Here is a 12,661-nt window from a genome sequence, read left to right on the forward strand (position 1 = left end):
ATTTGAGGACTATAGGGTTGCATAAAAGAAATTACCAATATAATTATAAAATTTGTTTAATACTCAATTTTATTTTTAAAATTCAAATTTATGTTTGATAAAAATGATACTCATTTATATGGGATAAATGAGTTTGTGTCAAAGAACTTCGGTCCATTTTAACTTTATTAATTAATTGAGTTATTTGAAGGTTATTACAAGTAATAATAATAAAAAAAAACATAATATTGACCAATTTGCATATTTCCACTAAAAGCTAATCGACAAACAATACCATGTAATGTAAGAGCATCCGTAGTAGATGTTCTATAAAAAATGCCATTTTAACACACCAAAAGCCTATTTTATTATTTTACCACATTATTTTACAACATCCCATTTATCAAATGTTTTATCATTCAATTATATAATTAAAATAATATTTACTACACATTAAAATAATATATTATCTCCTCCCTATCATCACCATCAACAACAACGGCACATCTACCACTGCTGCAACAATAGCCACCAACAGCAACAACACCGACCAGCCACCACCGGCACAAACCCACATCCACCAACGCCACCTTAAAAAAAAAAAAACACACACACACACACACACACACACACACACACACAACCAGAGAGATCGGCACAACCACAAACACACACACACACACACACACACACACACACACAACCAGAGAGATCGGCACAACCACAAATCTCAAACCCATCAGCACCATCTCAAATCTCAAATCCACAGCACCATCCCAAAATCAACCAACCACGACTCAACCAATTCCACCACCCAAACCCAAAACTCAACCAACAACCCGCCAAAAACCCCAACCCAATTGACCTATCTATTGTCTCAACTAATCACGACCCAGTCCATAGCTCTGCCGCTCGATAAAGAGAGAAGAAAGAAGATTTTTGGGTTTGATTTGAGGTGCAAAGAGAGAGAAAGACGATTGAGGTTGAGGGAGGAGCTGGGAATCTGATCTGAAGAGGAAAGAACACCGGTTTGGAGAGAGAGACAGATTGTGAAGAGAGAGAGAAAAATCAATTAAAGTAGTGAGAGGAGAGAGAAAAGTCGAATAAAAAAATAATAAATGCAAATGCCATTCTTGTCCGTACCGTGTCAAAATTGCAACGGTACTGTTCAATGTTGCAAAAGTTTGACACATTTAACACATATGATAAAACTCCATTTTTGTGTTTGGTGTGCCAAATGTGCCAAATATTTGGCATTTGGCACATTTGAGAGAGTTGCTACGGATGCTCTAAGGGTCGTCAAACATTGTTACCCTTACCAATGCCAAATGCCTAATGCACCACACACTAGTAGTCACACTATCGAACTATCTTGCATTTTTTAGGATTATTTGTTAGTGTGAACTTGTGGCTTTTCCTATATACAATCCACATTTGACTTTGTTTTAAGTTAATTATAAAATATACCCTGTTACAAATTGGAAAAGGTTCCTCTTGAGCTTGGCTTGGGGAAAAAAATTAATGAAGTTTTTTTTATTTAAGGCGAAAACCACATTTTCGTCCCTATATTTTCACGCGATTTCCACTTTGGTCCATATCTTTTATTTTTACCGCTTTTACTTCATATTTAAGAAAACGCCTTCCATTTTAGTCATTTCCGTCAGTGCTCTAATGGCAAAGTCCTAGGTGGCAAATGAAGTGCATCGCTGGCACACTAAATGCTAACATCAGCATTAGAATAATAATATAATATTTTATTTAGCATTTTAAAAATGCCACGTCATCTTTTAAAAACAAAAAATGAATTTATGAATTTTAACTAAATGAAAAAAAAGGAAAAAACAAAAATAAAAACCAAAAATAATATAAATTGAGATCTAACTTTATTTTGAGTAAGAACAAACAAGAATACAAACCTAGTCATTATTTTGTTGGCAACCAAACACAATATCAGCTGAAAACCCAGTCATTGTTATTTATTTACTTATTTTGCCACATCTTCATCTCTCTCATCGAACTCTCTCATATCTCAAACTCACTCAAGCTGAAGACCCAAAACCTCTCTCTCTCTCTCTCTCTCTCTCTCTCTCTCTCTCACAGATAAGTGTCTCTCTAAGATTAGTGGTTCTCTCTTTTAGATCGGTGGGTCTCTGCCTCATATCGGTGGGTGCTTTGGATCAGTGGGTTGTTCTTGTCTCAAATCGGTGAGACTTTCTCTATTTCATCTCTCTATCTCTCAACTCAGAGGTGGAGATTTCAGTGGAGATAGGTGGTGGCACACTCTGATGGTGGGTTTGTGGCTTATGATTTTTGTTGATCTGGGTTTTCGCTTTGTTTAAATCTGGGTTGGTGAGGAGGGCTTAAGGTTCGATCAAAAGGATTTTTTGACAAAAAGAGTTTGAGGTGTGCTGGGTTGATGGTTTTGTGGGTATTTCGTTCAAATCTGGGTGGGAGTTGTGTTTGATTTTTTGGGTTTGTGCTCGTGTGTTTTGGGTTTGATTTTCTTTTGTTCTAGTGTTTGATTTTTTGGGTTTGTGCTTGAAATTTTTGGGTTTATGTTAATTTTTTGGGTTTGTATTCTTTGGGTTTTGAAAATTTTGGGTCCTCAATCTGGGTTTTTTTTTTTTTTTTTTTTTTTTTTTTTTTTTTTTTTTTTTTTTTTAAAAAAAAAAAAAAAAAAAAACCAATCTATGGTATTTCTGGGTTTTGGTTAATCGTGTGTGTTTGTGGGAGTTCTTCTTGTTTTGCGGGAGTTCTTCTTCTTTTGCTTTGGGGCTTAGCGAGAGAAGATGTGGAAGTGAGAGTCGGTGGAGGCAGTGGTGGTTTTGGGAGAGAAGAGTGAGATTGGTTCAGGATCGTTGTTTTGGATTGTTGGGGTTTGATCATTGGATGGGTTTTAGGTCTTTAATCTTGTGTTCTTATTTTCTGAGTTATTTGTGATTTTTGGTTTTTAATTTTGAGATCTTAAATCTGGGTTGATGTTCTTGTTCAAGATACTTTAGATCTTAATTCATGTGAATTTTGATTTTTAATTCTATTTTGATTTTTTTATTTAGTTAAAATTAATAAATTAATTTTTTAAATTTATATGTTGATGTGGCATTTTTTAATGCCAAAATAAAATTTTATTATTATTATTTAACAAAGGGCACTGACGGAAAGGACTAAAATGGAAGGTGTTTTTCTAAATAGGGAGTAAAAGCGGTGAAAATAAAATATAGGGACCAAAGTGGGAATCGCATGAAAATATGGGACGAAAATGTGGTTTTCGCATTTATTTAACAAATGAGGCAAGGTCAAGCCAAGTTTAGAAACCATTATTAAACGAGTGAGGCTTAAACATAATGTGTCTGTGAACAAGTTCATGAGAATGAGGCTTAATTAAGTATGTATGGACACGTTTTACAGCCCAAGCCCAAAGTATTAGGGATGTCGGCCTAATGAGCCCAATACAATAAATTTGTAGAAAGTTGGTCAAAAAACTAGGCTCTAATGAATTTAACAATGGCTAGTATGGATTCAGAAGATGATCAAGTAAGAACAAGGAACAAAGAATTGAATGAATTCACTGTCCGATGAGGTAAATCTTCATATAGATCAATTAAGTTGATTATAGGTATAACTTTGATTGTTACAATATTATTTCTCTGTTTTTCCAATCCCTCCCTCATGGAGGGTCTTTTACATTATATATTTCCCCTTAGACCATCTTGATCCTACACTTGTCGATCATTTGAGCCTTTACTTGAGTGGTCATCCCATCAGACACCCTCTTTGGCTTTCTGTGAATTGTGGTAGCCAAGGCAGTACTGTTCAGGGGTTTTCTCCACATAAATACAGCTAGAAAAGGTGCTGCAATGTATTTAAGAGATCTTATGGCCGCAAGGGGCAAGGTGTCAGTTTCCAAAGAAGCCACTAAGTCCCAAATCCCAGCTAATCCTCCACCTTTCCCTCCTTTACTCGTGACTTTAGTTGGGCTGCTCCCTTGCCCTGATTTGAAGAAGAAGAGGAAAGTGCCAGAGGTGCACGACGTGGAGGAGAGCGAGATGGTTCCTCTAAAGGGGGAGAAGCAGCCCAAGCACGCCAAAGACAAACGGGCTTCCTCTGTGGAGAGCAGGGAGGACTCTCAAGGGGTCGATGTATGCTGACCACCGCGTATTTGGTCCCCTAGGCTGGAGGTGGATGGTGACCCCATCCCTTGGGATGCCTCAGTCCAAAACTTTCAAGGGGGCACTTGGGCTATGTTGCTAAGGCCCTTGAGCAGCCATTTCTTCTGCTGGGAGATATGGATGCTTACAGGCGCTTCAAGCAACCTGACATCTTCCTGTCCTTGAAGAGGGACACCTTGCCATGGTAAGTGGTTACAGGTTTTTGTGGCCGAGGAGTGGGTCAAAGATGCCTGCAAGGAAGTTAGGGTAAAGCCCATTTTCGTGTTGAGACCGAGAAAATCTTGGGGGCTCTTAAAGAGAAGCATACTAAACTGACCAACAAGCTGACTGCCTCAGAAAGGGAACGCCTGAGTGCTCTAGCTAGTCTAAAAAGCACTGAGGCCCAAGTCAAGGAGGACCAACGTAAGCACCTTTACACGACGGAACTTGAGTTGGCCACTCAAAAACAACAAGTTATGGATTTCAAGGCTGAGTTGCAGAAGGCCAAGGAGGCAGCCCAACTGGCCAAGGAGGCACTAGAGGCTGAAAAGCAAGCGTCTTATCAGCTCGGCATGGAGGAAACGCAAGTGAGGCTCACTGAGGAGCTTTCTGAGGTGTGCAGGGATTATTGTAACGTATCATGGGATAGGGCCCTTGACGTTATAAGAGTCCCTGCAAACTCAGTCTTGAGGCATTTTGGGAGCATATACTACCATCCATACATCCGTGAAGTCTCAAATGCCACCCCTTCTTCTGCTAACCATGCTCTAGAGACCTCGAAGCAGCCTTTGACCATCCAAGCTACTCTCCCTCCTCCTGAGGCTTTCATGGGTCCAGTCAAACTGGTGATCAAGGCCAGGGGGCCGAGGGGGCAAGGATAGGAGCAAAGGCCAGGAGAACAAGCCCTTAGTAGGAGCTAAAAACGCTGCCAAGGCCAAGGAAGCTAAAACTAAGGCAAAAAAAGCAGAGGCTAAGGATAAAGATGTTGATCCTAAAGCCAAGGAGGGTGCCACCTCCTAGCCGAGCCAGAAAGAAGACCCTCCTGCCCCCAAGATCAAGGCTTAGCCCTTAAGATTTTCTTGTAAATTTTTTTTTTTAGTGGCATTTTGTCACAGAATATAATGTACTCCCTTTTTTTGATTAATGGATAGACTTTTCTTTCTATCACTTGTGTCTTTGCTTTATATGCTTTCAAGTTTACTGTTATTGCAAATAAACTTGAATTGTTGCTACTTTAATTTTAATAAAAACTAACAACAGTACCTTGGCATTAGTGTAAGTAATATGAATAAGTACCAGCAATGAAGAGATTTACCCCGTATTTATGCTGTGAATTGCTCTTTAAATAATGAAGGCTGAATCTAATAAAGATAAGTAATAAACTTCATGAAGAGCAAAAAGGGGGAAATATTTTTCACTTTGCTCAACACTTGGGTAAATAATTAAGAACTTCAATTTACTCAGAGCTACCAATCTGAGGAGTTGGTTATAATCTTGGATCTGTCTTGCTACTTAGTGAGAAACAAATAGATATCATAGAATGTTAACTTCCCTAAAGCATCTGATCCGAATACCCAGGCATGACTAAGGTTTTGTTTAAACACTTATAAAGATGTCGTAGAGTGTTAATTTTTTCCAAAGCATTTGGTCCGAAAACCCAAGCATGACTAAGGTTCTGTTTAATCACTTATATAAAGATATCATAGAGTGTTAATTTTTCCAAAACATCTGGTTCGAGGACTCAAGCATGACTAAGGTTTTATTTAATCACTTATATAAAGATGTCATAGAGTGTTAATTTCTCCAAAGTATTTGGTCCGAGGACCCAGGCTTGACTAAGGTTCTATTTAATCACCTATATAAAGATATCATAGAGTGTTAATTTTCCCAAAGCAATTGGTCCAAGAACCTAGGCATGACTAAGGTTCCGTTCAATCACTTATATAAAAATGTTATAGAGTGTTAATTTCCCCAAAGCATTTGGTCCAAGGATCCAAGCATGATTAAGGTTCTGTTTAATCACTTATATAAATATGTCATGAAGTGTTAATTTCTCCAAAGCATCTGGTCCGAAGACTCAAGCATGACTATTGTTCTATTTAATCATTTATATAAATATGTCATAGAGTGTTAATTTTTCCAAAACATTTGGTCCAAGGACCCAGGCATGACTAAGATTCTGTTTAATTACTTATACAAAAATGTCATAGAGTGTAAATTTTCCCAAAGCATATGGTCCGAGGACCTAGGCATGACTAAGATTTTGTTTAATTATATATATAAAGATGTCATAGAATGTTAGTTTCCCCAAAGCATCTGGTTCGAGGACCCAGGCATGACTAATGTTCTATTTAATCACTTATATAAAGAAAGAATAATAGAAAGCACAATGCCTTATATAACAAATGAATGCATTAATAAAGGAAACTTTTATTAATAATAATATATTTTCAGATTGTTTATATTCCAAAGGTGTGGTATCATATGCTCATCTAAGTCTTCCAGAAAATATGTCCCTATGCCAGCCACTGAGGTGATGCGATATGGTCGTTCCCAATTGGGTCCTAACTTTCCCCACGCTGGGTTCTTTGTATTACCTAGAACTTTTCTCAATACCAAGTCACCAGGAAATAATGGCCTCAGCTTTACATTGTCATCATAGCCTTGCTTGAGTTTGTGTTGGTAGTATGCCAATTGAACCATTGCATTTTATCTTCTTTCCTCAATAAAGTGTAAGCTCTTTTCTAACAACTCATTGTTACTGCTTGGGTTGAATGAGCTGGTTCTTAACGTTGAGAAGCTAGTCTCTAAAGGAATAACAGTCTTAGCCCCATAAGTCATTAAGAAGGGGGTCTCTCCTGTTGATCTACGAGGTGTGGTTCGGTATGTCCAGAGGACATGGGACAGTTCTTTCACCCATTTTTCCTTCGCATCGTCCAGCCTTTTCTTGAGTCTATTAACTATGACCTTGTTAACAGTTTTGGCTTGTCCATTTCCTTGGGGATAGGCTGGGGTAGAATATCTATTTGTAATTCCCAAATCACAATAGTATCTCCTTAAAGATTTGTTATCAAATTGAAGGTCATTGTCCGAAATGAGGGTACGAGGGACCCCGAACTAGGTGACAATGTTTTTTCAGACAAACTTCTTGGCATCCACATCTCTAATATTAGCTAAGGGCTTAGTTTCAACCCACTTAGTGAAGTAGTTTGTGTTGACCAGTAAATATCTTTTGTTTCCTGCTGCCTTGGGGAAAGGACCAACAATGTCCAAGCCCCACTGAGCAAATGGCCAGGGGCTGGATAAAAGATTAAGGACTCCTCCTAGTAAGTGTATGTTTGGTGCGAATATTTGACATTGGTTGCACTTTCTTACATATTCTTGTGCTTCTTTTTGCATGTGAGGCCACTAATAGCCTTGAGTGAAGGCTTTACATGACAAGGATCTCCCTCTAGTGTGGCTTCCAAAAATCCCTTCATGTAACTCCTCTAGGAGTAATTTTGTTGCTTCAGGGTGTATGCATAGTAAGTATGGCCCGAAAAATGAGCGTTTGTACAATTTCTGGTCCTTGGACAGCCAGAATTGATATGCCTTTCTTCGTATTTTGTCAGCTTCTGACCTCTCCTTGGGTAGGATATCTTCCTTTAAGAATAATGTTATGGGGTCCATCCAACTAGGCCCCATTCTAACTTGGTAAACATGAACCCCCTCTTTGCTCACCTCTATGGGTTTGCATAAGTCTTCCACAAGGATGACCTAGGGTAAGTTTCGCGCCGAGGAGGTTGCAAGTGTGGCTAGGGAATCAGCATGCGTGTTTCCATTTTTGGGGATATGCACTAGGTTGAAAGATTCAAAACTTGACTACAAACGTCTAACCTGACTCAAGTACCCTTGCATTCTTTCATCTTTGGCTTCAAACTCTCATTTCATTTGGCCGACGACCAATCTTGAGTCCAAGAAGACCTCTACAGCCTTTCCATCCATTTTTTGAACTATGGCTATTCCCATCAGCAGAGCCTCATATTCGGCTTCATTATTTGTGGTCGAGAATCCCAATCTTAATGATTTCTCAATGGTGATTTTCTCGGGTAATACCAGAACTAGCCCCACTCTAGACCCCTTTTGATTCACTGCACCTTCGACGTATACTTTCTAGGATAAGGGACCTTGTTGGGAGATCATGCCAACCGATTTTCCATCCATGTTTTGATTCTCTGTTTCTACTTCCAACGGGGATTCAGCAAACTCGGCTACCAGATCTGCGATGACTTGACCTTTGACAGATGTGTAAAACATGTATTTGATGTTAAAAGCCTCTAGGTTCGTGCCTTATTTAGCGATCCTCCTCGTGTAATCAGCACTTCGAAGCAGAGCTCGAAGCGGGAGTTGAGTTAGGACAATTACCGTGTGTGCCTGGAAGTAATAGGGGAGTTTTTAGGTAGCATGTATTACCGCTAAAATGGTTTTCTCCAGTGGCAGATAGCGAATATCGGCCTCATGTAGTAACTTGCTTACATAACAAACTGGCTTTTGTATGCCGCTATCAACTCGTATCAAGACCAAGCTTATAGCATGAGGGGCCACAACAATATAGGTAAACAAGACTTCATCTACGTCAAGACTGGACATGATAGGTGGTCGAGAGAGATAATACTTAAGCTGTTGGAAGGTTAGGGCACATTCTTCAGTCCACTTAAACCCCTTCCATTTGTTCATCAATAGGAAGAAGGGTCTGCACCTATCTGCTGTTCGAGAGATAAATTGATTCAAAGTAGTAGTCATTCCGGTCAGCTTCTGGACTTCCTTAGGAATCTAAGGTGGTTGTAAATCGTTGATTGCCTTAATCTGATCAGGATTAACTTCAATTCCACAATGAGTAACCATGTAGCCCAGAAATTTGCGATCCCACACTAAAAGAGCATTTGAAAGCGTTAAGGCGCAACTTGTACTTCCTCAGAATTTTAAAAATGTTTCCAAGATCTCTCACATGCTTAAACACTACCTAACTTTTCACCACCATGTCGTCTATATAGACCTTGATACTCTTGCCCAACTGTGGTTCAAATATTCTAGTCATCGTCCTTTGATAGGTAGACCTAGCATTTTTCAAACCGAATGGCATCACTTTGTAGTGATAGTTCCCAATAAGGGGTGACAAAAGCTGTTTTTTTCCTAATTATCCAAGGTTAGCAGTATTTGGTGATACCCTTGAAAAGGCGTCTAAGAAACTCATCCGAGAATGGCCTATAGTTGCATCCACCAGCTGGTCTATCCTAGGCATAGAGAAAAGATCTTTTGGGCAAGCCTTGTTTAGATTTGTGAAGTCTACACACACTCGCCATTTTCCACTCTTCTTTTTCACAACTACAGTATTGGCCAGCCATTCAGAGTAGAACACCTCCTTGACAGCCCCCGCTTGCTTTCGTTTCATCACCTTATTCTTGACTGCATTGGAATGATCTTTGGATGATCGCTGAGGTGGTTGCTTTTTGGGGGTGATGGAGGGATTAACGTTTAAATGATGACAAATGAAGCTTGGATCCACCCCTAGGGCCTCGTAAGCATTCCATGCAAACACGTCAACATTTTTTCTGAGAAACTCTATTAGCTCTTCCTTCTCTAGAGGAGGTAGTTGAGCCTCGATTTAAAAGAACTTCTCCGAATCATCACCAACAATGACCCTAGCTAAATCCTCACATTTCGCCTCTGTGGCCAATCCGTTGGTAGGCAACATCAGAGCTCTTAATTGCTATAAGCCACCTTTAGCGGATGCCGAGGACTCAGCTTTGGGATGATGTAAGATGACAGCCACTAAGCATTGCCTAGCCGTGGATTGACTTCCCAAGATCTCCTTAACCTGGCCCTCAAATGGATATTTCACCTTTTGGTATAGAGTAGAAGAGATGGCTCCCAAGGTATGAAGCCTAGGTCTGGCCACAATGTTTGAGTAGGGTGAGTAAACGTCCACCACGATGAAATCCACCTCCACCATTTCTAAATCAATCTGTACGGGTAGTCTAATCTGGCCCTTCAAAATAACAACTTTCCCATCAAAACTTACCAAGGGCAAATCGTAAGCTGTTAGGTTCTCGGGTCTCAAATTTAGCCCTTTGTATAGGTCGGGGTACATAATCTCAGCACCACTGCCCTGGTCCACTAACACTCTCTTCACATCATACCCCCCAATTCTGATTGTGACCACTGAAGTATCACCATGGGGTTGGATGGTTCCGAACTTATCCTCGTCTGAAAAGCCTAGAACTGGTTGGATTTCTATTCTAACCTTCTTTGGCTTCAGATTAATGTCTTCGGTGAATAGCCGAGCCACAGACATCACTCTAGAAGGGCAGAAACTAGTCCTCCCTAGAGCAACGAAAATGACATTTATCGTTCCCAAGAGCAATCTTGAAGAATCATCCCTCCGGGATTCCGAGTTTGTCTGGCCCTCCTGGCCACTGGAGTGATGCAAGAGTTGCTTTAATTTTTCTTCGCGGACGAGCTAGTCCAGATGATCCCACAAATTTCTACAATCTTCTGTGGTGTATGCTTGGTCTTGGTGGTATTAGCAATAAGGTTTTGATTGCGCCTTGTGGGATTTCCTGCCATCTTATTTGGCCATTTGAAGAATGACTCATTCCTGATCTTTTCTAGAACCTGATGCATCGGTTCTTGGAACACAGCATTGACCGCCTGAGTACTGGTAGATCCTGACTGCCCAGCAAAATCTCTCTGTGGCCGGTTGTTTTTGTATCGGTTTGACCTAAAATCCCTTTTCTCTTGAGGGATAACCTTATCCTTTCCTTTCCCCTGCTACTGGTCTTCCTCAACCCTTTTATACTTATCAATCCGGTCCACGAGTTGGTGCACACTGGTGACAGGTTTGCCAGTCAAAGATTTCCTCAAATCGTGCTCGGCTGGAAGGCCGACCTTAAAAGTACTGATGGCCACATTGTCAAAGTCACCATCTATTTCATTGAACATCTCTCAGTATCTATCCGAGTACGTTTTCAGGGTCTTTTCCTCCCGCATGCTTAAGGACAGTAGGGATGCCAAGGGCCGAGGAACCCTGCTACAAGTGACGAATCGAGAATCAAATGCCTGGGTAAGCTCCTTAAAGAAACTTATGGAATCTGCTCTCAGGCTATTGAACCATCTCATTGCAACGGGTCCTAGACTAGATGGAAAAACCTTGCACATCAAGGCTTCGTCCTTGGAATGGACAGTCATTCTCTAATTGAAGTGGCTCACATGCTCTACAAGGTCTGTTTTACCATTGTATATGGTGAAAGCGGACTGGGAGAATCGTCGAGGAAGTTTCGCCCCCTCGATTTTGCGCGTGAAGGGCGACTTGGAGATTTAGTTTAAGGCCCCGCTCATAGCATCGTTTTTCACGCCTTTACGAGACGGGTTTCTAACCTTCCATTCACGATGGTGCTCCTCCTCATAGGAGAAAGATTCGCTAGGCGAGGTTCGAGATCTTCGCCTATAACTGACCTCCTTTCCGTCATCAGAAAAAACATCAAAATTGGAGGGGGTTCACCTTCGCCGTGCATGGCGCAACTTCCTCTTCAACTGGTCAATCTCCAGTTGCATGCCCTTGTTACTCTTTGCATGGGAGATATGACTCCCACCTTGAGGTTGACTCCTGTTAGTATGTGTGGTATGCACACTTCCTTCACAGTCACCTCTCTGCTCAAGGTTGACAAAGGGGTCACTGTGCTGGGATCCCAAAGACTCTACTTGGTCTGGACTTGATCCTACCATAACCAAGTGTTGCACTCACTATTGCACTAGTAATTCCCACAGATGGCGCCAATTGTATAGACACGTTTTGCAGTCCAAGCCCAAAGTGTTAGGGATGTCGGCCCAATGAGCCCAGTACAATGAATTTGTAGAGAGTGGATCAAAGAACTAGGTTCTAATGAATTTGACAACGGTTAGTATGGATTCAGAAGATGATCAAGTAAGAACAAGGAACAAAGAACTAAATGAATTCACTGTTTGAGGAGGTAAATCTTCATATAGATCAATTAAGCTGATTATAGGTATAACTTTGATTGCTATAGTATTCTTTCTCTATTTTTTCAATCCCTCCCTCATGGAGAGTCTTTTACATTGTATATTTCCCCTTGGATCATCTTGATCATACACTTGTCGATCATTTGAGCCCTTACTTAAGTGCCCGTCCCATCAGACATCCTCTTTGGCTTTCTGTGAGTTGTGATAGCCAAGACAGCACTGTTCGGGAGTTTTCTCCACATAAATACGGCCAGAAAAGTAGCTGCAGTGTATTTAATGTGGTGATAGCAGCTTTTTCCTTAGATATTCTTGGGTTCCCTTTCTTCTCGTGGGTTCTTGAGGCACATCTCTATCACTGGACCTTCTTGGAAGGTCACTTTGATCTATGGGATATACATCTGTTTTGTGTTTAGCTTATCCAAGGAGGTATTCCTCCTCGGACCACAATCCCATTTGCATCTGACTCCTTAAGTCCTGAGTCTAAACCATTCATTTCTATTTCGTCCTTGGACTAC

General features: G+C 40.5%; 1 protein-coding gene across 1 annotated transcript; it reads right to left on the bottom strand.

Annotated features, from left to right (window-relative positions):
• Positions 1-9,876: 9,876 nt before the first annotated feature.
• LOC112023920 (uncharacterized) lies at positions 9,877-10,461 on the bottom strand. Its single transcript, XM_024056543.2, has one exon. It carries the CDS (start codon positions 10,459-10,461, stop codon positions 9,877-9,879), a length of 585 nt encoding a protein of 194 aa, XP_023912311.1.
• Between the last annotated feature and the right edge of the window lie 2,200 nt (positions 10,462-12,661).

Source organism: Quercus suber, unplaced genomic scaffold (assembly GCF_002906115.3).
Source record: "Quercus suber isolate HL8 unplaced genomic scaffold, Cork oak 2.0 scaffold_516, whole genome shotgun sequence".
NCBI classification, from domain to species: domain Eukaryota; kingdom Viridiplantae; phylum Streptophyta; class Magnoliopsida; order Fagales; family Fagaceae; genus Quercus; species Quercus suber.